The sequence below is a fragment of the Diachasma alloeum genome, unplaced genomic scaffold (genome assembly GCF_001412515.2).
Source record: "Diachasma alloeum isolate Michigan unplaced genomic scaffold, Dall2.0 Dall_scaffold_00210, whole genome shotgun sequence".
NCBI lineage: Eukaryota > Metazoa > Arthropoda > Insecta > Hymenoptera > Braconidae > Diachasma > Diachasma alloeum.
Window position 1 is genome coordinate 2,029,042 of NW_021680375.1, and position 27,036 is coordinate 2,056,077.

The 27,036-nt window shown below is 35.3% G+C and overlaps 2 protein-coding genes across 4 annotated transcripts; one reads left to right on the forward strand and one right to left on the reverse strand.

The window, feature by feature from the left end:
- The first annotated feature begins 556 nt into the window (after positions 1 to 556).
- LOC107036673 (pre-rRNA-processing protein TSR1 homolog) lies at positions 557 to 10,590 on the forward strand. Its single transcript, XM_015254788.2, has 6 exons — positions 557 to 804; positions 2,524 to 2,794; positions 2,877 to 3,123; positions 4,324 to 4,866; positions 7,124 to 8,177; positions 10,155 to 10,590. The coding sequence occupies exons 1-6, from the start codon at positions 696 to 698 to the stop codon at positions 10,307 to 10,309; spliced, it is 2,379 nt and encodes a 792-aa protein (XP_015110274.1). The 5' UTR covers positions 557 to 695; the 3' UTR covers positions 10,310 to 10,590.
- On the reverse strand, positions 10,407 to 25,983 carry LOC107036672 (E3 ubiquitin-protein ligase Bre1). Of its 3 annotated transcripts, none has more exons than XM_015254786.1 (10): positions 25,748 to 25,983; positions 25,497 to 25,667; positions 23,834 to 24,020; positions 22,388 to 22,726; positions 21,197 to 21,963; positions 18,457 to 18,860; positions 16,704 to 16,857; positions 16,441 to 16,554; positions 12,159 to 12,561; positions 10,407 to 11,277 (listed from the first exon to the last, which is right to left on the reverse strand). In XM_015254786.1, exons 2-10 carry the CDS (start codon positions 25,644 to 25,646, stop codon positions 10,901 to 10,903), a joined length of 2,895 nt encoding a protein of 964 aa, XP_015110272.1. In that variant the 5' UTR covers positions 25,647 to 25,667; positions 25,748 to 25,983; the 3' UTR covers positions 10,407 to 10,900. The 3 variants fall into 3 exon arrangements, with proteins under 3 accessions (XP_015110272.1, XP_015110273.1, XP_015110271.1); XM_015254787.1 differs by having other exon boundaries at positions 12,159 to 12,543; positions 16,441 to 16,569; XM_015254785.1 differs by having other exon boundaries at positions 16,441 to 16,569.
- Positions 25,984 to 27,036: the final 1,053 nt, after the last annotated feature.

Here is a 27,036-nt window from a genome sequence, read left to right on the forward strand (position 1 = left end):
CTGTGACGAGCCTAAATTGAGCTCAATTGATAAATTTGTTTCTGAGTTATGAATAAATTTTAAAAACGTCTAGTGTCCATTCTACCCCACCCTTCCCTATCTAGATGCAACTTCTTTTTTTCTTTATCAATTTTTATATGAATGCATTCTATATTAACCTAATCTGCGTTTTGAAATAAAAATCACGATCATTTGGTATCTCTATAGATGTTTTGAAAACAATACGCTTACAAATTATTTGTGACCATCATTTCAGTAGCCAAACGGTAAACCAGTTTAAGTCGACTGAGCTCTTCGCTGAGTTTTCGAAGAATATCTCCGAATCTATGAGAAATGGCGAAATTTTCATTATAACCTTTTTTGTAGCTCTCAATTTGGCCTACAGAAAAGGTTATTACACAAAATTTGCTATCTCCCTTAGATTCCGAGATAGTCATTAAAAACGAAATAGTCTACATCGATTTAAACCGGTTTACCGTTTCGCTACTGATTTGCAGTTCGAAAATTTATGACGGTCACATGACCGTCATTTTGTCCTACCCCGACACCACCATAATGTCGCTGTCGTTTCATGTGATAGCGACCGAAGCCAAAACACGTGGGCTAGAAAGTTGTCATGAATTTTGTGGAGCTCCCTGTTGCTTTTGTTTTCCAACTCATTATTAAAACTTGAATCGAATAATTCAGTGGAAACAATGGGAACTGGCCAAGAAACTCATCGAGCTGGAGTCTTTAAACAGACGAACAAGGCTCACAAAACAGGAAGACATCGGAGCAAAGGCTCCATCAGCAGTGCAGTCAAAGGTATTTTTGGTTAAGTTCACGAAAATTGAATAAATTAAATAATTCACGTCTTCATCATCATCTTTTCAAAACAACAATCATAGGAGAGACCTTTTTGTCTCACTCTCCCCTACTTTAAGTGGAATTCCGTAGCGAAGTGGTAAAACGGCTTAAGTCGACTTATCTCCTAGTTGTTTTTGAGGAATATTTCTGAATCTAAGGGAGATAACGAAATTTCCATAATTACATTTGTTGTAGCTCTCAATCGGCTCTACAAAAAAGGGTATAATAAAAATTTTGCTATCCCCCTTAGATTCCGAGATATTCATTGAAAACTGGTCAATAGTGAAAATTGACTTGTACCGTTTTACCACTTCGCTACTGAATAGATTTAAAATAGTATATCCAAACTCTATGTAAATAAGTCGTTGAGTGTAGTAAAGAAAAATAAATTTAAAATGCCCGGAAAAAAATGATTAATCATTGATAATAATTGTTATTTCTTACACAAATTATAACTTTCACAAAAGTAGAAAATTCATCCATCAAATTCTCTCAAAAGTTATTTTCTTAAATTATAGTTGCTCCTGTACATTCGGGGTACCCAGAAACATAAATTATTTATCACGAAAGCTTGACACTGGCGATAATTTTCGTGTTAGGCATAAAGTTTTCATTAATTTTATTCTGATTTAAAAAAAAATTCTACATTTCAATCTTCTCTCTAATCTCGAAATATTCATTTTCTCATACGAGTCTGTTATTTTGGCACTTTTAAATTAATTATTATCAATAATACTAGACTGCCAATTGAACACGAATTCAACCAGAATGTCTTCATTTGAATTAACTTTCGTTTACAATTTATTCCAGATTTTCATCTTCAAAATTTAAGTGATGCTTAGACTTCTTTACGCAAAAATTCCACTTATTTTCAGGATTCTTTGTTCGCTCGATTTCGATACGACGGAATTCTTAAATTCAGAGATTTTTACTGCAAACCAGGAATTTTTTCACTCTCTAATCGTCCGATTGTGATGCAATTTTAGATTCAACTTAAATTGTTTAGTCAATTCGTTCAATCATTTCATTAGCGAGTGACTGCAAAAAAATTATCAAATACAATTTTCCGATGAACAATGTCTTCATCTACAAATTAAAAAAAAATCAATTGTCTTTTCTAAAATCACTTGTTCTCAAAATAAATGGAGAAACGCCAAATTTAATGTTTATCACATCGCGTGCTAAATGGAAAATTTCATATTAACCATTTTGGAATTTATAGGCCAACGAAGTAAAAAAAGGTCGTATAAAACTAATCTGAGGAACATAAAATCTGGACAATTTGGGCTCTACAGAATCATTTCAACCCAACTTTTGAGGACAATTTTTTTTTGCACATACGACCTTTTTCCACAAATATTTCTCCAATAGTGGAAAAAAGAAAAAAAAAATTTCACTGTTTTCATTTTTATGATATTCGGTTTTACTTTCAAAGAAATGAACATTATTCTAGAGAAATTTCTATTGGAGAAAAATTTGTGTTAAAAATTGGGTTAAAATGTTTCTAGAGAGCCCAAATCCTCTAGATTGCGTTCCTTAAACTAGGTTTATCCGACCTTTTTCCACTTTGTTGACCTAAGAATCCCAAAATGTATGAAATCAGTATGACCTTTTCCCATTTAGTACGCAATATGAACCTGCCACTTTATGACTGATTTACTATTTGTGTCTATCCAGGAAAAGTGAGCGTCAAATCATTTACAAAACGATCGAAAAAAGAATTGGGTAAGGAGGCTCGTCGTCACCAATGCCAGCAGCTGAGGGCCAAGAAGAGGGAGAAAGTGTTGGCTGCCAAGAGGAATCTCGGGGGCTCCTCTGCTCCACCGGTTTTGATTGCGATTATTCCCCTTCAGGAAGATTTTGACGTTAAGACTGTTATTAGCAGTCTCACAGGTGCAGACGAAACTGCTGAAGTGGCTGAGAGTCCCCAAGGGCTCACTCACATCTCGTACGCATTCAAAACATAAAAACACAAATTATCTCAGCAATATTGTTTTTCAATTTTTGGAATAATGAAATTTTTTTTTCAGAGTCCCTAGATTCAAGCAACGTTTCACCTTGATTGTCCCACCGATAGGAAACACATTCGCAACTTTAGATGCAGCAAAAGTGTCGACAACAATTCTATTCGTGTCTTCAGTAGCCTTGGACGCCTCCGGTACTCAAAAATCTGAAACGATTGACTCCTGGGGGGAGGAGATACTGGAGGCATGTCTAGCTCAGGGTTTACCCACCACTATCATTGCGATAACAGATCTGGAGTCCATCCCTATCAAGGTAACAATTCTCTAATTTTTCCTGGAAATTATGTAGAATGGTCTGAAACGCAAAAATACGAAGTTTGAGGGCCATGTATGTATGTGCGCGTGGTCAACTTGATTCACTTGGTGGTCAACTTTTAGGAAATTGAACGAATAAAGGGCTAAAATATGGAATATGCACAATTCATGCAAGTGATTCATGCAAAGTTCCCGAGAAATTAAAATTTTTCGATTTTTCGCTAAAAATCCGTCTTTACACTCTAATTTTGGAAAAAATTGACATATTAATCTGAAGTTTGGCACGAAGAAACTTGTTTTACTTGAAAATTGAGAAAATCGGAGAATTTGCGTCTTACAGAAACTGAAATTTTTTATTCACCACAAATCGGAATTTTTATCTTCTTATTATTTTTTAAAAATAAAATTGCAACGGATCCATTCGGAAGCTTACACCAATTAAATTGATAGAGATGAAAGATAAAAAGGCTAACAACGCATAAAGAAACAATCATATCTCTTCAGTCGAATAGGCTCGGCCCCCTGCTTGTTTTTTCATTATTACCCTTGCATGGGTGAATTTTTGGATTTTTATTCTTTATTTAACCAGAAATTACATGAACTGGAAGCTAGAAAATATGATGAAATAGATGAATAAATAATAACAGTGGTGAAATTTCAGTAGTGAAGTGGTCAAACAGTTTAAGTCAATTCCATTCTAGCGCCAGTTCTCGATGAATATCTCAATTTCAAAAGTGGCCGAAAATCTAGTGACTCTCAGGATGAAAAGGTCTATCAAGTTGAGGTACTTCGTGTAATGTGAACATTTTCACCACAAAAATTCAATTCAGTAGCGAAGCGGTCAAACGGTTATTGATTTTGACTATTGGTTAGTTTTCAATGAATATCTCGAAATCCAAGGCAGATAGCAAAATTTTGGCCATGACCTTTTTTGTAGAGTGAATTGAGAGCTACGAAAAAGATTGTCACGAAAATTTCGCTATCTCCCTTAGATTCGGAGATATTCCTGAAAAACTCAGCTAAGAGCCAAATCGATTTAAACCGTTCTACCGCTTCGCTACTGAATTAATATTAAACGTTTCGTCAAAATCAATTTGATCCTCTTGTTGGCTTTATGCTGTGGGATTTATATGAAAATAAAGTTTTCCAGATATGGTGAAAACAAAAAAAATGATCAAAACCTGATTATTACTTTCAGAAAAGACAAGATGTGAAACAAACAACCCAAGAAGTCCTCTCAAAATGGCTCCCTGAGGATAAAATCCACCCCCTGGACAAGCCAGTCGACGCCCTGAACCTTCTACGAAAGACAGGGGCCCAGAAGCAGAGAGCTGTGACTTACAGAAACCGGAGACCCCATCTCATAGCAGAAAAGCTCAAATTCTCGTCCTCCGATGAAAAGACTGGAACTCTGGAGATCTCGGGGTATCTAAGGGGTCGTCCACTGTCTGTGAATTCCCTGATCCACATTCCGGGTTTCGGGGACTTCCAGATGTCTCAGATCGACGCCTCGGATGATCCTTATCCCCTAGATAAGGAGAAGTCCAGGAAACATGACGGGGAAGTTAAGATGTCAGAAACGAGGGTTTTAGAGGTGGCAGACCCTGCGAAACAGGAGTCTCTGCAGTCTGAGAATATTCCTGATCCTATGGATGCAGAACAGACCTGGCCCACTGAGGAGGAACTCGCTCAGGCACTTGAAGATCAGAAAAAACGGAAAATTGTGAAGCTAGTGCCAAAGGTTTGATTATATTTTTTTTAGCTTTAATTTTTTTCTTTTATTTTCTGACAGATTGGAAGAACCCTTCAAATCTCTAGAATATCTCCGACTCAAAATATTCGTTGTACTTCAAAGAATAAAATTAAGCATCCGTTTTACTTTATTCGCAATAGATCATGAATAAATCAGTAGTGAAGTGGTAAACCGGTATAATTCGATTTTGACTACTGCTCAGTTTTCAATGAATATCTCAAAATTTAAGGGAAATAGCAAAATTGTTGTCATAACCTTTTTTGTATAGCGAATTGAGACCTATAAAAAAGGACTGTTTGAAATTCAGCTATTCAAACTAGTCAAACGGTCACCGGGCTCAACGAAAATCTCGAGAAACTTCGGGATCCTTCGGGGTCACAGTCAACTACGAAGAAAATCCCCGAAAAAGTCTGTAGTATCGTTCTAGCCACCGAGAGAGTCACTCTAATCACAGTACTGTATCGCCGTAACCGCTCAATCGAGTACATCACTGGAGTACATCAACGCGATACATTTGAGTCTAGCGCTTTGTATAGCGTCTCTATTTAATTCAATTCAATTATCAATTAATTCCGAGTTAAGTATCAATTATTTTGAGTCAATCATCAAGTTCAATATCGAGAGAATCTCAAGTGCAGTGCATTTTTCAAACCATCATTTTTATTGACTTGTCGAGCAACTCAACAGTGTAACATTATTAATTTATCAAGACGCGTGGGTTATTCCACAATAAAGTACATCAACAGTGTGGTTTTATAATTCCGCGTGTTTTAATTTTCCACCTCCTTTCACAATCCCACTTTTCTCCAACCGGCATCTCAATTTAGCTTCAATCTCAAACAAGGACATTACAACAATTTCGCTATTTCCCTTAGATTCCGAGATATTTATTGAAAACTGGCCAATAGTCAAAATCGACTTATACCGGTTTACCACTTCGCTACTGAAATGAATTTTGAATTTCATAAATTTTTCGTGTCTCTAGAATAGTACTAAAAATTCATTGTTTTTAGTAATTGATTTGCGTTGGAACATTCGCCGTTTTGCTTCAACCTGCCATTTTTTTGTTCATAAAAATTAGATTACGTATGATTACAATGTTCAATTTTCAGTCCTTCTCTAGAGACACGAAAATTCAAAATTCATTTGTGCATGATCTATTGCGAACAAAGTAAAACGGATGCTTAACTTTATTCTTTGGAGTGTAACGAACATTTTGAAAACAAAGCTAAAATCGTATGAAAACTACGGCGTAAGGAGCATTTTGAAGGTAAAAATAGGAAAAAATTAAGTTTTTCGTGATTATACGGGGTAAAATCGATCGGGTCCGCGATTTTCCCTAGTTATTTCCATATTCACTAACCGTCATATATCACTAACTGTTCAATGGGTCCCATGAAGACTTAAATTTCACCGACGTATCCCCTTAATAAAAAAAATTGTTTTGCTTGAATTGAAAAAAGTCGTTTTCAGTTGTTTCATTTCCCCCCATATTTCATTTTACCCCACTCCCCCCAAAGATCCTGCCCTTACGGGGAGACTACTATGAGTTTTAAAAGTCGATTTTTTCACGTTTTTTAAAAGTCGTTTCAAAAAACGTGAAAAAATCTGAAAACGAATAATTAGTGCAAAAAAGTTTTCTTTATTGTTCGTTTGCCTGAAAACGCTCAAAATGCCAAAAACAGTCCAGGGCTTCCAATTTTAAAGCTACGAAGGATTTTTTTTCCAAAATTTTCGGAAAAATATGTGGAATAACAATTACGAGCTATTTTTTTTTAATTCGCCTCTTACATGGCTAAACTTTTTTTTTGTATTTTTTTACACAAATAGTGAATGTTTTTATATGAAAAAACTGAAATCAGCTGTGTAGGAGTCGAATTCCAAAAAACTGGCTCATAATTGTTGTTCCACACATTTTTGCGAAATTTTGAAAAAAAAAATCTTTTGTACCTCAAAAATTGGAGGCTCTGGATTGTTTTTAGCATGTTAAGCGTTTTCGGACAAACGAACAATAAAAATTTGTTTTTGCACTAATTATTCGTTTTCAGATCTATATAATCGATCTTCAACGTATGAAAAGTCTCACTCCAAAACTCATAGTAGTCTCTCCCCTTAAACAAATAAATCAGCAACCACAGTTTTTAACCTGGAAAATTCCCCGGCTCCCCTCCTCAACTCTTCCCCCCATTCTTTCGCAAAATCTGATGATCGCTAATGGTTTTCTTGACACCTTGTGTCTCAAAAGGGCACATCAGAGTACCAAGCCGCCTGGATCCCCGACGAGGACGGTGAGCCCGACTCTGACCCCGACTCCACCGCCTCTGACGACGAAATGTCGATAGCATCCGTCCAATCCGAAGACGACGAGGATCAGCCCCCTAACGACGAAGAATTCGAAACAATGACCGTGTCCGAAGCGCCCCCAGACCACCAGAAATACGACGAGGAGATGGACTTCTACGAGGAAAAAACTGCTATGCAGAAGCTCAAGGAATCCAAAACAGACGCTCAATTCCCCGACGAGGTTGACACCCCCCAGGACACACCAGCGCGCATCAGATTCCAGAAATACCGAGGACTGGAGTCCTTCAGGACGAGTCCCTGGGACCCCAAGGAGAACCTCCCCTTCGACTACAGCCGAATTTTCCAGTTCGCGAACTTCGAACGTACGAGAAAGAGAATTCTGAAGGAAACGGACGACTCCGATGGAGCGAAGCCCGGATGGTTCATCACTCTGCACGTGAGGAACGTTCCTCGAGTCTTCTTCGACGCCTTCCGCACCTTGAACGATCGTCCACTGATCGTCTTCGGTCTTCTGCCAAATGAAAACAAGATGTCATTGCTGAATGTCGTCTTGAAGAGTCAAATCAGTGGAGCTGAACCCATAAAATCGAAGGAACGACTGGTATTTCAGTGTGGATTCAGGCGATTCAGTGCTTGTCCTGTTTTCAGTCAGCACACGAACGGATCTAAACACAAGTTCGTCAGGTTCCTGCAGCCTGAGGACACTGTGGTGGCCAGCATGTTCGCCCCGATAATATTCCCCCCTTGTCCAGTGATCTGTTACAAGGAGATGAGGGATGGCAGGCTGGAGGTGGTGGGTAGGGGCAGTGTGCTCAATGCCGAGCCCAATCGACTGGTCATCAAGAGGGCTGTCCTGTCCGGGCATCCGTTCAAGGTGCACAAGAGGAGCGCTGTCGTCAGGTTCATGTTCTTTGAGAGGGACGATATCAATTGGTTTAAACCTGTCGGGCTGAGGACCAAGTATGGACGCAGGGGACATATTAAAGAGCCTTTGGGTGAGTTTTTCATTTTTTTGGGGGTCTCTGGGAGAGTTTGAGGATAAACACGGACAGAGTGATTGGAAATTGAAGAATATCTCTTTTTTTGTGTTTCAAAGTTTAATTCACTTTTGGGGAAGATGAAGACGGTTTTCTAATTTAAGGCTGGGGTGTACTATCTTTCGAATGTTATCTGGATTTTTTTCATCTTTCGTAATCCAAAATTGTCAATTGAGTGATACTTCATGCAGAAATTCCCAAAAATTATGATAGAATGAGTAAAAAAATAGAAAAAATTCTGAACTTTTTGAAAGAGCGTTTTTAATTGAGATTCAGAATGAGTTGAAAAAAAATTAAGAATTTTTTCTACTTTTTTTTTTATTCATTCATAATTTTTCAAAACTTCTGCATGATGCAGGACTCAATTGACAATTTCAGATGACGAAAGATGAAAAAAAAGATCGAGATAACATTCGAAAGATAGTACACCCGGGCCTTAATATTCCAATTTGGAATATTAATTAGTGAGTTGAGAGAGCTTCAACGAACATGTTTGAAACTAAAATCGTGTTAATATTATAAGAACCATGAAAAAATATGAAATTTCATGGAAAAATTTGTTTTAATGTTTAGAAGAGTGAAATTTCACATTTCACTGAAATTCATTTCACTGAGTCCAAAATTTTTTAGTAACAGGAAGACAAACTAGCAGTTCAAGGCGAAGAATATATTTACCTGAATTTTCCTGATTTCTATTAATTTTCATGGAATAATTGAACTAAAATTTAGAGTTTCCATTGATTTTTTTATCAATTTGTGAATTTTCTATAACAAAATTCAGAGAGCGACAGTGAATTTAATTTAGGGGAATAAATAAAGTTTGAATTTGTATAGAAAATCGAATGGATTCCAAAATGTTTGAGCAACAGGAAGACGTAAATTCCTCAATTTACTTGAATTTTCAATCAAATCATGAATATTTAGTACCAAATCAGAGTGAAACCTATACTTCTATTAATTCTATCAATTCATGGAAAAAATGAAATAAAATTTACAGTTTCCATTTATCGTTTCATCAAATTGTGAATTTTCAATGACCAAATAGCTTGGAATTTCTGTGCAATTGTTACTTTAGTCATTTTCGGAAGAACGACATTGAATTTGATTTAGGGGAAAAAAATCATGAAATTACAGATTTCACTGAGAATTCAATGGAGTCGAAAATTTCTGAGCAAGAGGGAGACGAGAATTCTCCAACTTATTTAGATTTTCATTCAAAACATGAATGTTTAGCACCAAATCAAACTGATGAAAAAATATATTTACCTGAATTGTTCTTATTTGTATTAATTCTATCAGTTCATGGAAAAATTGAAATCAAACTTATTACAGTTTGCATTAATCCTTTCATCAAATTGCGAGTTTTCAACGACGAAATTACTTGAAATTTCAGTGGAAATGGCACTTCAATGATTTTTAGAAGCAAGACGTTGAATTCAATTTAGGGGAAAAAATCATGAAATTGCAGATTTCACTGAAAATTCATTGTAGTCCAAAATTTTTGAGAAACAAAAAGACGAGAATTTCCCCATTTATTCAAATTTCCAATCAAACTATGAATATTTAGTACCAAATGAAGCTAAAGAATATATTTACCTGAATGTTCCTGACTTCTACAGATTTCCATAAAATAATTGAACTAAAATTTAGAGTTTCCATTCATTTTTTATCAAATTATAAATTTTCAATCACCTAATGCCTTGAAATTTCAGTGGAATTGTCACTTGATGAAAATTTCCAAATTTCATCTGCAAATTTTGAACCCATGGACATAACTTGGAACTGTCAAGAATGTTTTTACGTGTGGAAATTGATAATCATAATATAATATCTGTAGTGAAGTCGTAAACTAGGACACTTCGCTACAGATATAATCCGCGATAATAAATGAATTATTGTCATTATTATTTATTAATTTGTTTTTCATCATTCCAGGAACTCATGGCCACATGAAATGCGTTTTCGATGGACAACTCAAGTCTCAGGACACAATTTTGTTAAACTTATATAAGAGAGTCTTCCCAAAATGGACTTACGAGCCTTGTTTAATTACTTCAGAGGCAACCAATGAGCAGAGTATGATGGAATAAATCATAGACATTTTTTCCCATTGGAATTACTGTAAAGCTTGTAAAATGTTAGAGCAACATTAAAACTTATTTCTAAGAATGAAAAAAACGACAAAAATAGTTTTATCAATTTTCATTTAATATTCACCTATTTACCATACGGTTTAATCTTAAAAATAATAAATCCAGCATTCGTACAACATTTACTGAATAAATATAAAAAATTCAATTCATCAAGAGTTTTAAATACGCGAGTCCATGATTTTCTTCATCTCAATTGTACTAATTGGAAATCCTACACATGCACGCACACAGTCAATTAATTTTTAATGAAATATTCCCTTTCTTTCGCCAACAAAATGAATAAAAATTTCTTTTTTCACATAAAACAAACTCCTTTCATAGCCTTTACAAGAAACAAATCTTTCTGTAGGAAAAAAACACAAAAAAAATCTCTTTGTACGAAAAAAAAATTCTTTACATTAAAATTCTCATCGACCTGAGAACGAAAAAGAACTCATTTGTACAAAAGTTTTTTGCACCTTTTTTTCGATTGAGGAGAATATTTCTGGGAAGATAAAATTACTTCTTAGTTAATCTAGAACATTTCTTTCACGTCGAAAGGTACAAACGATGATAATCATTGGCACCAAATGCACAGTTGCACTTTGGACATTTCCTTTGACGAGTTTCATATCGGGTGCGAAGACAATCCCAGCAGAAAACGTGGAAGCATTTAGTGAGTACTGCGTCCTTGCGTTTGACTTTGCAGGAGGGACAGGTGAGGGTTTCTTTGTACTCCCTGAGTTCTTCAGCCATAACTTCGTCCAGAGTTTCCGCCAATTCGATCTTCTTCATTCTTTCCACTTTTCTTCGTAATTGGGCAATTTCCTCTTGAAGTCTCTTGGTTTTGTAGGCTTCTGCCTCGAGGGAACTTGTCTTCTCGGCGACTACTTGCTGAGCTTCTTTCATTTGTGAATGATATTTTTCTGTAAACAGAATTGAGAGGATTTTTTTTTTAATTCAATTTCAGGGTGTCCACTTGGAAGTTTCAACAAAATTCCCTGACTTTTCCATGAATTTTCTCGGTCAAATTGATGAAATTCCCTGACTACAGAAAATGTTTTTTTTTTATGAAAGAATGTTAAATTTATCAAAATTTATTTTAATGAAAATTGTCAATGAAAATGATCAAAAAATGATCTTTTTGTGCCAAACATGCCGAGAGTGCGCCGGGACGAAAAATTTTTGTCACAAAAATAGATTTAGTAGTTCAAAAAAAATTGCATTCTCTGTACACGCAAGAAATGTCATTTCTAGCACTACTCCTTGGTTATTCGATACTCCCATACGTATTTTTCTCCCGAAAAATCTTTGTTTTATGCGAAACAAGGGATAGTAGTTTTTCGTTTTGACTGTCTAATAATCACAGACAAAAAGTGAACCCTTAAATGAAACAATAACAATATGATAGCAATCTTGTAACTTAGGGACAAAATATTTGTTGATAAATTTTCCTCTATATGAGATATGTTCATCCTGAAAAGGCACCGTCTGGTGTGAACTATCCGCCTCTTGAGCCAAATATTTCGTTTCTGTCGAAAGCAGAGCAATTATTATGTTTGAGACTTTAAAATTCGAATCAAACAAATTCTTTTTGGCAATTTTCAACTAGCGATTTTAGTGGCCCAAACAAGACTTTTTGACAACGTGCTTGTTTTTCTCTCAGTGTGAATACCCTTAAATTTGAACGGTTACAAAGCTTCCATTTGTAAGCAAAAACTGCAGAAAATAACATTCCAAGTGTCACTTGAAGTGTTGACACAAAATTACTGCTCAACTTGTGTTTTAGTAAAAAATGAAAACTCACCAAGATGAAGTTTCAAATCAGCCGCACTCTGTGCGCTCTCAATAGCCTTTCTCTTGTGCATCTCCATCGCCTGTTGCCTCAGCGCCAGCTCCTTCTCCACAGTTGCCAGTGAGTTCTGCAAAAGTCTCTCCTTCTCTTCGAGTTTTCTAACAACAACATTGGCCGCCTCGACTTGCGTCGTCAACGTCGTAACTTGCTCCTTGAGAACATCTTTCTCCTCTCTGGCTAATTTATGCAATTGATTACTTTTTATTCTCTCAGTCATTAATTTGAAGTTGGCGTCATCTTTTTCACGCAATTGCTGAATCAAACGAGAGTTTTGCTCCTGCATATCTTCAAATGCTTGGCCAGTTACCTCCATTTCGTTTAATAACGCTTCCTCTTCCTGCATCCAAACGCAATTCTGTTCAGTGTTAAGCAAATGTTCTTTTCGAATTATTAAAATTATCTTAACACTGGTTTGCATTATTGTATTAGTTTTTCTTATGGATTCATTATTTACATTGATTTGATTATAACAAAGAAAAAGGAAAAATTTTTTTCATCAAAGAAAGTGATGAAAAGAAAAATTGTCTTCAGTATTTAATAATGTTGGCATCACCATAAAAAAGTTTCTAGTTTCCAAAAAAAATCTATGAATCAATGAGTTCAGACCTTTATCGTACTAAAATCTAGTGAGCAAATCGTGGTAAATTAGTAAAATTCAACTTATTCTAAGATTCTTCACAGAAATCAGACGATGACTCAAGTTCTCAGTATTTTTTACTGACATCTAGTATAATTGTTCTTAAATTGAGGAATATTTTCTTCCATTTTCGATTATTTTGACTGATTTATTTCAACTAATCCCAAGAATTAAATATTTCAATAGGGAAGAGGTTAAATGGTTCAAGGCGATTCGCCTATTGGTCAGTTTTCAATGAATATCTGGGAATCTAAAGCAGATAGCGAGATTTGTGTAATTAGCTTTTTTGTAGAACTACTTGGGAGCTACAAAAAAGGTTTGTTTGGTGAGGAACTAGATTTAGGGTGGATTGGGAGGTTAGAGGATCGTCGGTGTGAAATAATTGTTGAGAGTCTTGAACTAATATCCACGTGCATTTATTCTCGAGTTCGAACCACGCTTTGTCAAATTTACAAAAACAGCTTATCACTTGTTGATCGTACTGAGTTAATTTAATTGTCTATCGGTTTTGCACTGTGAGTCACTGGTTGAATGGTCAACAAATAACGTGATTTTCTTTTACTGAATTTCTATCGCCGAGTTAATAGACGCTAATGTACTGTGGTCTAAACTCTACAGAATTGAATTCCATTCAAAACGTGCTATACGACAGACCGTGATGTACTGACTCGCGTTGATTTACGGTGACTCTACTAGACCTGAGCGTTAACCCGGAAAAGGCCGATGATTTTCGTAATTGGCCGAGCTGATCGACCTTGGTCTTGGAGAGGTTGAGTTACGTTTCAAACAAGGTTATGGCAAAAATTTCGCCATCTCATTTAGATTCGGAGATATTAATCAGAAACTCAGGTGAGAGGTAAGTCGACTCAAATCGTTTTACCGCTTCGCTACTGATTTATTATAATTAGTTCAATCTAACTAAATTCAAGAAACTTTTCTTAAAATTTTCAAGCTAATTTGGTTTTTGAATCGAGAACGTCCTCGTTTGCAAACTAAAAATACTCTCGTGCTTGAATTGAAGATTTTCCCCGTTTCAAAATCGATGTTTCCATATTTTTCAAAATATCTCCGAAATTTATCATTCCATCTTAATACAATTTTCAGATGGTATGAAAGGAAAAATTGGAGAAATAAGGGAGATGTGGGGCAAAATAAAACAGTCGAAAAACGACTGTTTGACGCAGTTCAAGTAAAACAATAGTACATTAGAGTACAAGAGCACAAATTTCGTTTTCGACGAATGTGAAGTTTACAGGCCGAGCCGAAGGCGAGGTCTGTATTCACATTCGTTGAAAACGAAGTTTATGCCCGAGTGGTCTACACTATTTTATGCCACATCGTGCAGAAGTCGAGTTTTGAGCAAGCTGCGCGACTTGACATAAAATATTATAGAGCACTCGGTAATAAATTTCGTTTTCAACGAATGTGTGTACAGACCTCGCCTTCGGCTCAGCCTGTAAACTACACATTCGTTGAAAACGAAATTTGTGCCCTTGTAGTCTAATGTACTATTATCAACTATTTTTTTTATCAACTTTTGATTATTTTTGGGAGTACTGATGAGAATAGTAATTTTCCATTCAGTAGAATGGAAAATTATTGGGAAGTTTTGACAGAAGATTTTGTGAATGGATTAATTGAAAAGAAAATGAATCAGCAAAATCCAAAGTCCAGGGGGAAATCCAGAGGGGGAAAAAAGAAAATGTCATGCGGAATTTGAATCGAATGAAAAAAGAAAAGTGTAATCACCTTAATCTAATCAATTGAATTATAGATTGAATATTTCATATTACTTGGAAAGAGAACTGTGGATAAAACTAGTGAAAATTATTAATATTGTCGTCTTGATATAAGAAATATATGAAAAACCTTCGCTGACGAGGTTTTAGATTGGCTGCTGGAGAGTCAGGGGACAAGCTGACTAGTGGACGTTGAGATAGAGATCTAACAGTGGAGTGGGATTCATCTGTGGAGTTAGTCGATACGCTATATAGGGGTTTCGAATATCAGTGATTTTTTCGCGCCGCATGTTCTTTTCTATAGAATAAAAAATTATTCTCATCAGTACTCCCAATAATATAAAAAAAATTCATAAACAAAAGGTGATAAAAATTTTTTTTAGCTTGAATTGCCTCAAATAGTCGTTTGTCAGCTGTTTCATTTTGCCCCACTCGCCCCTAATACAAGTTATATAATTTCTCCAATTCTTTCTTTGATGCCAACTGAATATTGATGAATATGGAGAGGAAGAGCAAAATTAATTAATATAATTGATAACCCTTTCAATATCAAAAGTTTATCACCCGACACATTGAACCAATCAATGTTGAATTAATGTTCAGTCATTCTTGAATTTTATCTCCATCGAATGTTATTAGTTTCATAATAAATTTTAATAGGTTTTTGGTAAGGGAGGTTGGGGTAAAACGGACACTTTTGACTTTTTTTAAATGTTAATGAGGGGTTGAAATGTTGATAAAATTTAATAACTTTTTTTTCAATACAAAGAATAATTCTTCCCTTCGTGACGAGCCTAAACTGAGCTCAATTGATAAATTTGTTTCTGATTTATAAATAATTTTAAAAAAGTCTAGTGTCCATTTTACCCCACCCTCCCCTACTGAATTTCAAAGATTCTTCTTCTGGAATCAAGCAGTTAATTCGAGCCATACATTCCTCGAAATCCGTAAGTTGATTTTGGATACTAAAAACTTTTTTCTCTGTGAAGTTCATTAAGGTAGTATAAACTTAACTTACATTGTGAAGATTAAAATCGGCAATAAATCGTAAACGAAAACTAAAGAAGTATATTCGAACTCCACGTAAATCTTTGAGTGTAGTGAGGAAAAGCAAATTTTAAATGCCCGAAATAGTATACTTCGATACGAGTGAGACGGAATTTCACACCACAAGCCAATGAACTGCATTAACAATGATCAACATTTAGAATTATTCCAAATTATTTTACGTAAGAAAATCTAAAATTAAAAAAAATAAGAAAAATAATGAAGGTTGTTCATTCAAGATCATGTGTAGCATAATCATCTCATAATTCAACATAACTGAAATATTTAAAGATGACAAGGCACAGACAAGAAATGAACCCTTAAATGAAATAACAATGAAGATATGATAGAATTCTTACAACTTGGGGACAAAATATTACTTGACAAACTTTCCTCTATACGAGATATTTTCATCCTGCACAGGCACTCTTTCGTCTGAATAATCCCTCTTGAACCAAGTATTTCATTGTTTTCGAAAGCATAACAATTATTCATGTTTGAGTGACACATGAATAATTCAAACAATAAGTGAAACCATTTCTTTTTAGTAATTTTCAACTAGCGATTTTGTTTGGTCCAAACTAAACTTGTTCGACAACTTCTTCATTTTTCAATGTTCTAATATTCAAATTTCCATTCAAGCGTTTAATTTATTACTAAATGGATTGTTAGTTTTTCTCTCAGTGTGTAACGACACAAATCATTGAAAATTTTTCTCCATCATTTCCTTTCCATCCCTAGACTAAAATTATTCCTTCTTAAACTTGACAAGTGTAAGGGTAATTTCTGTTATTAAAATTTAACTTTATACCTGTTTTTGTGAAGCAACCTGTCGCTGAAGTGTGTAAGTCTGTTCCTCCAGCTTCTTGATTTTGATCTGCGCATCCTCATCAGCAAGTTTCTTGCGCTCTTCCCTCTTGTTTTCCTGTAATTCAAACGTCTTTCGATGCTCGGTATATATGTGATTTTCTACAAGCGTTTTTAAAAACGAACATAAAAGAGACGAATTGTTTCGTCAAAGAAAGGAAAACTGATGGTTCTTCCTACTTGGGTTTTTGGGGTTTTAATGCTCACCTGGATTTTCTTCAACTGTTGACGAAGTTCTTCAAGTTCTGCTCGAGTTTTTCGCTCAGCTGCCATCAGTTGAACCTTGTCACGCTGCTCCTTGCCTACACCTTTGTACATGTCCAGGAGGAGCTTCATTTCCTTCATTTCGTTGACTGTTTTCCTTCAATGATAGAAAGTATTCACAATGTAGATATAGTTTAATTTTTTTCCAGGAGAATTTCCCAGTGCAAACACTGACTAAAGCTCGGTTTATATTTTTAAGTCCTCGAGTCATCGACAAAAAACATTTTCAGTTCAAAAACGCACGAATGAAAAAGTTTAATAGAAAACCTAGCGAATTCGCTTGAAAATTCTATAAAAATTCTATGGGGTTTCTCTGTAGAATTCATTTAATAGTTTTTTAGCCTCAATCCTAAAATATTTTAATGCACAAACCACTTGAATTGATGTGAGAATTTGTTTTCTTGATATGAACCAATTGCCCTCATCTTTTGTACAAGTATAAAATTTTTTGGCGTTAGTTTTTTTTTCTTAGTGTGAGATATTGTGCGCTTGGTAATTTTCAAGTTATGAATTTCTTGATGCAAGACGTACTTTTCAAAAAACTTTTGTCTTTTCAGTGTAGCACGGTTGCTCGTACACCCACTCCCGCTCACACCGACAGGGATTGGTAGGACTTTCTCGCCAGAGGGTTAATAATCATCATGAATTTGGTTATATAGATTTTTGAGAATTATTGACTAGATTTTGATTTTATTTCAGTAGCGAAATGGTAAAACGGTTGAAGTCGACTTATCTCCCAATTGAGTTTTTGAAAAACAAAATCTATGCGCGCGCTGATTTATTCATTTGTTGAAATGAAGAAATAGAATTCATTAAATCCTATTTTCTCATGAATACCTTATAAATATTGATAATGAATCAAAGAGAATTCGACTAATGATTAAAGTGAATAGCGAAGTAGAGTAAAAGAATCTATAAAGAATTTTTCATTTTTAATTAATTATCTTCAATTTTTAAAAATAATCGGTTTCCATAAAAGGACAGAATTTATTAATTTCACCGATAATATATATACATGTGAAATATATATATTATATATATATATATATATATATATATATATATATATATATATATGACGTGAAAAAAAAAGTTACCACTGAAGAATTTGAAAATGCCGCGTGTTTTTTTTTTTGTGAATAATTTCATGTCACATATTGACCAATCAGAATTAAGGATTAGCGGTCAGGCAGTTTCGAGGTATTTCGATATAAAACAACTTCACGTTTCCTTCATCTTTAATAAAATAGGATAGGATTTTTCAGAATCTAAGGGAGATAGCGAAATTTTCGTAATTACATTTGTTGTAGCTCACAACTGGCTCTACAAAAAAGATTATAACAAAAATTTTGCTATCTCCTTTAGGTTCCGAGATATTCACTGAAAACTAGTCAATAGTCAAAATTGACTAGTACCGTTTTAGTGATTTTATTTTTGCTGCGTTTGGAGTTCTGCAAGATGCCTAAACATCTCACGGCATAAGAGTTGTATAATAAAATGACGCCCTGATGAGAACATTTCGAGAACATTTAAATTTAGTTCTTGAAACTTTTGCTATTGGAAAAATAAGGGTTTTTTTCGCTTTCACTTTTATCACATTAATATTGTTACTATTGACCGCATAATGGCCCAGTGGAGATGTATTAATGATAATTGGGGCGGTTGGAATTTGTCTAATTTTAAACAATTGACTTACTTAAGTTGAGCCTTGAGATCTCTCACAATCTCAGATTCAGCCACTTTAGCATCCTTGAGTCTATGCGCTGGATCCCTGTGTTCAGTTTTCACTGCGTTCTCTTTCTTAACATCCTTCTCCCTTTTGATGTCCTTCTCTTTCTTGAGGGTTGGTGAAGTCAATGCGTGAGAGTCACTATTTCCTTTACTTCCTTCACCCTCACCTATCTCTATAGCCTCGACCTCCTCATCAATCCCCAATTCACGTTTTATGGAAGCACCTTCCTCTTTAATCTGCATGGAACCTGGCAAAGAGTTCATCGTCTCTTCCTCTTTGCAACTCCCATCAGAATTATTCCCCTCTTTACTCTCCTGGGACGATTGCTGCCCGAGCTTTGTTGTCAGTTCTTCTATCTCTTTTTTTAACTGAAAAATTGGAAAGTATTTTTGGGGTTTTAAAATACACTACTTTTCATTGTAAGGTGAATGTTCCGGTAGCTAACTCTTTAAGGAAGAGTCGATGAAAGAACGTGCATAAAAAGAAATTCGGTCATATTGGTCATAGAGGAATTATTCTGGAGGATTATCCAACTTTATTTGACTGAAAACAATCATTTTTAGCTATAAAAATATTAAACAAACATCAAACTAAACGAATTTAGTATGTAAGAGCTATTTCCTAGTAGTTGAACCCAAAAAACGTCCATGTCCCAATACCTGAATCCCCATGTCCCAGTAGTTGAATCACAAGTTATTGCCACGGAAATCCACACTTAATAATAAACATCGTTCATTAAATAATAGATTGGTACGAATATTATGACATATGGATCATCATCATGACATTATGCAAATAGAAGAAACATTCAGTAAGTTTTCTCAATAAAATAAGACTCTTCAGATTCCAGTCGATAGGTGTGCAGACATTTTTCTCTAGAGGAAAAATTTTGTTTGAAGAAAAAAAAATTTCTGATTATTTTATTCACGTGCACTGAAGGATTTTCGATAGTTTCACTTATGACAATATCTCATACGTGTAACATAACGAAACTTAATAGTGAAACAACGAATTCAGCTACTCGGACATAGGTTAGGCCTGATGGCCCAATACCTGAATAGCTATTTATTGGCATAAAAAATTGTTTTTCTCGAAATTTTTACTACTTTTATAAAAGTTTAAGTCAGTCCCTGCTTGATGAATTGTTTAACTAATTTTTCAATACTCGCATGACAGAATGAATCACTATCATTTGATGAGTCACCTGTTAGCAGCTGACACTAGGAATCGGATCGAAGGGAGCAATTCAACCAAGTATCAACTTTAATTGCTGAATCCAAATTTTTTTGGGAATACCAACTGCATGGAATTTATTTCGTTAGAATCATTGAAACCCTACGCTTCTTTAAAAAATTAAATATTATCATTTTTGAGAATAAATAATTACTTATCGAAAGAAATGGGCAATCGGATACTCGGCGATTCAGCTATTGGGACTGATTCAGGTACCGGGATATTTACCTTAACACAAATAATAGCAGTGTGAACTGACGGTGATAATTTAATTAATTTTAAAATAAACAAATGGACAATTGCATTTTTTCATAAATGAGTATTGTAATTGTTATTAACCAATTAGCAATTTTCTTCCGAATCAATTCACATATTTATAAATAACAAATGATTAAAAAAGTAGTGATTATGTGCAAAAAGTCATTTGAATGGCGCTGAATATTCCTAATTTTTTTCCAATTTTTCTCACGTAATTTAATTGACAAACTTTGTCATTGACATTTTTCATTAAAGAAGGGAATTTATATAGCGTTCCACATCTTTGTGACGTCAGGGGAAATTAGTTGGACAGGATTTGGATGAGGTAGGAGGGGATCCGGGATTATTCTCAATATGAATTAACAAGAAATATTTACCGAAAAAAAATGGATAGTCCAGACCGGGATTTGAACCCGGGACAAATTTGCTAATTGAAAATGGTTGAATTTATAGTGTGGTTTATACCAAACTATAAAGGAAATGAAATCCCTGTGTTTATACAAATTTTTAGAATTGCGTTTTCTCCTACAATTATTACTTTATATCCATGAAATTACTTTATTGATTCGATCCTTGGATTGTTGGGTCAATGGAGTAGTTCCATAAATAAAAAATAATAATGGCAGAAGAAAATACAATTCGAAAAACTCATATCGACGCAGGGGTTCCGTTTCACCTTGAACCGTTTTATCGCTTCGCTACTGATTTAGTCACCCTAACCCAAAAAATAGAGAACTTGCATGAATTTTTTTCAATTTTCTAATCTCAAGTTTGGGACCTGAATAATTTATTTTTCATTCATAAACGTTTGAAATATTGCTCATTAATTGATAATTAATTGTTAAAAGTCCAGTTGTTCGCTGGACCAATCACAGAATGGCCCGAGCCGACCTAACCCAATCTTGAGGTGCGACTCAGCCAATGGAGGACAACTCCCCACTCTCTTCTTCTTTGACCAATGAAGCGCTACCTGGCCGTCTTCGTGACGTCAAGACCGAAAAATTGGCCTCGAAAACGACTGGATTTCAATTGCATATCATAAGACATCTAGACAATATGTTTCCATAATTTTCGACGTTTAGCTGTCCATGTATTATGAGAAATGTGTGAATAGGAGAATTAGAAAGAATTGAGCTTCATGCACGTTCCCTATTGGATCCTTAAATTTGAAACGAATACAAAGCTTCCATTCGGAATCAACGTGTTCACTCACTTTGGGAATCTCAGCAGAAGCCTCCTTATATTTCCTCTTATACCTATGAACCTCTCCCTTGAGCTGCTGATTATGATTCTGCAGAGAAGTGATAAGATGCCTCATCTCTCTGTTAATGGGTCCAGTCTGCTCATTGGCAGCTAAATTCTGCTCAAACTCAATCCTCAGCATCTCGTACTCCTTTCTCAACTGGGCCAGGACATCCTCCAGCTGAATGCACTCGCCCCTCAGTTTCTTCTGCGCCATCAGCTCCTCACTCTCCATCATCTCGATATGCCTCAAATGAGAGTTCTTGCTCGTCTGCAATTGCGCTCTCGCATCATCCAGTTGAGTCTTCAGCTGCATCGATTCATTGTAAAGAACTGAAAACTGGGACTGAAGGCATTTGTACTCAGTCGTCTCCACTATCACAGACTCTGGAAGCTGTCTAATATCCATCTTCAATCTCTCGACCTCTTTCAATGCATCTCGATGCTGCTGATGTAGTTTATCTAATTCCTGAAGTCTATTGTTAGCTAATTCTCTTGTCTCCTCCAGTTCTCGTTGGAGATCCTCTAATTTCGTCTGAGATACACTTGAGGGGACCAACGTGCTCGGTTTGTTCGTCCCTTTGTCGTCGGTCCCATGGATTTGTTGGAATGCTTTCAGCTTTTCTATTGCCTCGCCCAAGTGGTGCTCTAGCTTGTCGTTCCTCGCTCGGACTTTGTTCAGTTCGTACTGGAGATCGTCTACTTGGTTACGAAGCTCTGCTGATAAGGTGTCCTTACCTGCATCGTGAGGGAGGAAAACAGTCGTTAGAATTTTCACAGTGAAGTGAAGAGAGAAAATAATGAGTTGGAAATTTATAGCGAAGTAGTAAATTAGGATAAGTGCAAAAATGGAACTTTTTCAGGAGAGTTAAAAAATTTGACCACATTTGAGAAAACTTTTGATTCAAGCAATAGAAAAATTTTCAACAAATTTGCAGTTATCCTAGTTTACCACTTCCTTACAGAAGTGTCCTTGGGAATATCTAGGGAGGCAAGAGGGCCCAAGAAACATGTAAGAGTCTTTCTTTGGATTCGACAATATTGATGAATCAAGAAATTTAAACATTTTAGTATTCTTCAATCATGAATTATTATTATGACAGATCTGCACCTATAATGATTTCATATTACGTAGAATACTATCTCCAAAATCTTTTCTCACCTGTTATCGTGTCCTGAAGTTCAGACATCTTCAGGGACATCGTGTGGTACTTCTCGTGGAGTTGAATATTGATAGCCTGAAGGTTTCTATTCTCGGTTTGGATCTCGTTGTTGGCCTTGCGAACTACCTCGTCGATGTTTGGAGCTTCTTCGCCCTCGTATTCTCCTTTCAACGCAAGGGTGATCTTCTCGTTACGTTGGGAGAGACGATCGAAGGCTTGGACGACCTTCGAAACTGCGCGTTTCGAGACCTGGACACGGTGGGCAAGCTTGTCGTCGAGTTCTTCCTTGTCCCATGTGGAGAGTTGCATCAGGAAGGAAGTGGTTGCTTCCGACTCATCTGGAAGATGGAAAAAAAATGGTAGCACGTCTCGAAAACTTATGCCAAAATAACTCCGATAAAATAACTCGGACTTAAAAACTTCTGCAAAAATAACTTCGCGACAAAAAAACTTTGACTAAAATAATTTCCCGATAAAACAACTTTGGGCATAATAACTTTGGCAAAGATAACTGCAGAATTATACTTTTATTTTTTGAGAGATATAGTAAAAAGCCATCCACATTTTTTCATTTTTTACAAAAATAACTTTACAATTTTCTAATTTTTTTGATAAACAATACAATGTACAAGTTGGATTTTATAAAATAATTCCAGTCAAAATATAAACAAAGATTTACCGCTCGGGCAGCCACGATTGTGATTGTGAAATTTGTCACATCAGTAACGGGCCGGTAAATACAATTCATCGGATGAATATGAAAATATTATCAAAAGTTTTGTTCATGCCGAGTTATTTTTGTAAAAGTTTTTTTTACAGTTATTGTGTCGCAAAGTTATTTTTGAAAAAATTTTTGAGTCTGAGTTATTTTGTCAGAGTTATTTTTGCATAAGTTTTCGAGACATGTAGTCAAAAAAAATCGTTATAGGGAAGGCTGCATAATGATTCATTCTGTTATTATTATTGTTTTCAATCGTTTTTTAAGTAAAATATCATTGTTTTCTTAATGAGAAATTCCCTTAGCTGGCAAAGGCATCTTCTGACATTTCACCTCAACATCACACTGACAAAAATTATTTCTGCCACACAAATATTTATTTGCGAAAAGTAACATAAATTTAAAATGCACAAAAAAAATTATTTGTCATTATTCATCATGACAATTTTTTATATGAATTATAACTTTGATGAGTTCAATTACATATAAACAATAGTCTCTCGTTTGACTAGGGTTTGACATCATTATAGGGTTCCCATTGAGCACAAACCTAACGGGAATGTTCCTATTTATATTAACTTCCGTTCAGAATTTATTTCAGCTTTTAATCTTTAAAATTTGAGTTGTGTTTATACTACTTTGGAGAAACCTGTAGCGGTATAACTCTTCAAACAACCACTTAATGAATCGAGAAAAAACATGGAAGATAATTTAAGCATTTTCTCACTTTTATTCTCGGATTCATCAGCAGTTTCAGCATCAAACCTCTGCAGCAGCACCCGAATGTCTTCATTCAATTGATTCCAGTATCGATTGACTACATTAAGAACAGCATCATCCTGTGTTTGCCTCTTCTCCAGCTGCTCAATCCTCTGTCTGAGCTCTGCCTCCATCCGGTGCCTTTGCTCTAGCCTCTGTATGCAGGAAGAAAATCGAAATATTCCCAGAGAATGTTCCACAACCGAGTGATTCATTCGAATACTAAAGTGACCCAATATAGAAAAAGAATCGTGTTATCTCATTCTCATTTCATGAAATTATCTCAAGAACCAATTTTTCCAGGACAAAATGCCATAAGGTTTTTTTCAGAAGGAACTTCTTCACTGAGAACAAAAAAACATTCTCAATATTTTCCCAAAAATACCTCAATATTCTCTCCTCAAAGAATTTTCGAAGGAAATTAGTGAGGTGTTTTATGTTATTTTAATTGCCTTAAAACGGTTTAAGTCGATTTAGGCCTCAGCTGAGTTTTTGAGGAATATCTCCGAATCTAAGAGAGATAACGAAATTTTCATAGAGACCTTTTTTGTAGAGCGAATTGAGGGCTACGAAAAAGGTCTTCACAAAAATTTTGCCATCTCCCTAAGATTCCGAGATATTCATTGAAAACTGGCCAATAGTCAAAATCGACGAAATCTGGTTTACCGTTTCGCTACTGAATTTTGTCGGTAGTGAGTAATGTGACGAGAAATTATCAAGAGAATTTTTTTGTTAAAAATTTTAAGAAAAAGGTCTTTTGACATTGCCTTCAATACAAAACTGTTGGGTTCTGAAATCAAGAAGAAGAAGAAGAATACGAAGTGAGTGTCTCCATAAAAATGGATGATAATGATTTTATATTTTGTTCTTTAGAGATGGAAATTTAATAAATTACCCCAATGAGGAGTGAATGTTCCACTTGAAACGTTTGCAAATTAATGAAAATTTATAGTTGATTTCATTGCATTTTTGATTGTTAAAATTGCTGAATACCGCGAAATGGCCTGGAGGAATACGAGGAATTTGAATTCAGGTTGGAGTATTAATTCTCTTTAAATCAAGAACCATTGGGCTGTTGAAATCAAATAATGGCAGAATAATAGTAATAAAGCATGGCATAATTGAACATCAATTGAGCCAAGGTGTCAGGTGATATACCCTGAATAACGACGCATTCATAAACATGAATAGATTAATTTTAGAACAGGAAAAATTCTCTATTTAATGAGAACGAGAATGCTCTTCATTCTAGAATCTCAAAATTCTTATTTTAAGAGTAAAAGTTCTGAGTTTGAGAATCAAGATTTTCTTAAAGGAAATTGTGTCTCAATTTTGGCTCAGACTAGTTTTAAGTGAAAATTACTGAGACAATTTTTTTCTCTGAGTTCTAGAAAAAATTGTGTTAAAATGAGTAAAAATGTCAGTTATTTCTAGGATTTTTTGCTCACTAGATTTCATTACCACAGAGTTAAGAAATTCAGAGACTTTCACTGGAAACCAGAATTTTTTTTCTCCAATTCAAGATTGTTCAATTCAATTCAATTGACAAATTGAGTTATGAACATTATAAAAAAGTCAAGTGTCCATTTTGCCCCATTCTCCTCTATTCATTGAACGACTGAGTTGAGTACCTGAGCAAGCTTTTTATTCTGGAATTGAAGGACTTTCATGTCCATTTCCTCTAATGTTGATATTGGACCGATTAAAATCGGCTCAAACTGGACTTTCTTTATCGGGGGTTGGGAACTGCTGTCCCCTGGATCTGCTGAACGCTTCGACATCTTGGAATCTCCTCTAATCACCTGAAAAAAATCATTTAAAAAATTGTAAATTTCATTTGACCAATTATTAGGGAAATCAATGATTTTCTGGAGAGCCTCACCTGTGCCAGATAATTGTGACTAAATTGGAATGAAACGTCAGATTTTCACGCGGTTTGGGGGAGGTTATCAAGGCCTCATTGCGTTGGAGTAATTGGAACTATTTTCAGGGTATTCTAAACATCAATTTTCCAAGTTTCAAGGATGGAAATTGATGCATTGGGCGATAACCAGCCGTTTTCGTCGAACGATCACCGCCATTATGAATTTTATTTTGAGGTTGTGACTCCTGACTGTGTTCAGGGGGCTGACGCACGGAAGTCACTGAAGCAAGCCGCGTGCCGCAGCTTGTTCTCACATTCGCCAAACTTCAGACGTCAGAACGGAATGAATACACGAAAATCAAATTCTCTATACCGGAATCATCCGCTTTTGCTTTGTATGGCGTACGTGGCGATTCAACTAAATAATTGTCCGACATTCATAAACCGTTTGAATAATTTTATTCGAAATATTTTTAGGTCAGGTTGAAATTAAGAAAAAATTGCTCATATTTTGGAGAGCACTCGGGATGAAAATAAAAATATGCCTCAATTTGCTAATTCTCAATTGTTCCCCCTGCTGAAATAAATATAATTCAACCATTGACACCTGCACGTTTAAAGCTAATGAATAACAGAATGTGGTATTAAAAAAGCCATCCATCTGCTCCCCATATGCACTAGATATTGATGCTTATCGAAAGAATGCTTTTTGCGTAAAGTATGAGACGATAAACTAGTGTTATTCGTTGATGTAAGTTGATCAGGTTCCGACAGACTGGTTGAAAGGGAAATTATGTCAAATAAATGATTGATTACGTTCTCAACCACAATACTATATCGATAACGTAATCAAATGATCAGCAATAGACTAGAAAATACAAAAAAAGACGCCTTACTTTGATTTGACGTTAGAACGAATTCAACAGATATGTAAATATTTTCTTAACCGAATATATAGCATGTTCAGTCGATAGGTAACGTTTTCGTTAGAGCCATTGCACGAATTGAAAACCGTTTTTAGTGATTAATCTGTCGCCGGTAGATAAGTATGTTATGCGAATATTTATTAGCGCAGCGTATCCCTGACGGAACCTGTAGACTGCTAGTAGAGAGTGAGTTGACTCTCTATTTGTTCCTGGAGTGGAGAGAAAGTTAAGAGTTCGTGGAGAGTTGGACTGACAGGGCCAATTCTCTACTCATGAGCACTTTTAGAGAGTAGATAGCTGAGGGGAGGACTATTCTGAGCTTCGTGGATTTAGACCCTTGAGTAATCTGACCCGCCTCTAATCTTCAGAACTTTAGACCTC

Coding starts and splice junctions, on each gene's coding strand:
- LOC107036673 (XM_015254788.2), top strand. CDS start 696: ATGGGAACTGGCCAAGAAACTCATCGAGCTGGAGTCTTTAAACAGACG. Junction 2,795..2,876: donor CAAGGGCTCACTCACATCTC/GTACGCATTCAA, acceptor TTTTTTTTTCAG/AGTCCCTAGATTCAAGCAAC. Junction 4,867..7,123: donor TTGTGAAGCTAGTGCCAAAG/GTTTGATTATAT, acceptor GTGTCTCAAAAG/GGCACATCAGAGTACCAAGC.
- LOC107036672 (XM_015254785.1), bottom strand. CDS start 25,646: ATGTCGAAGCGTTCAGCAGATCCAGGGGACAGCAGTTCCCAACCCCCG. Junction 24,021..25,496: donor AGAATAAAAAGCTTGCTCAG/GTACTCAACTCA, acceptor TCCTGCATACAG/AGGCTAGAGCAAAGGCACCG. Junction 11,278..12,158: donor TGATTTGAAACTTCATCTTG/GTGAGTTTTCAT, acceptor TTCTGTTTACAG/AAAAATATCATTCACAAATG.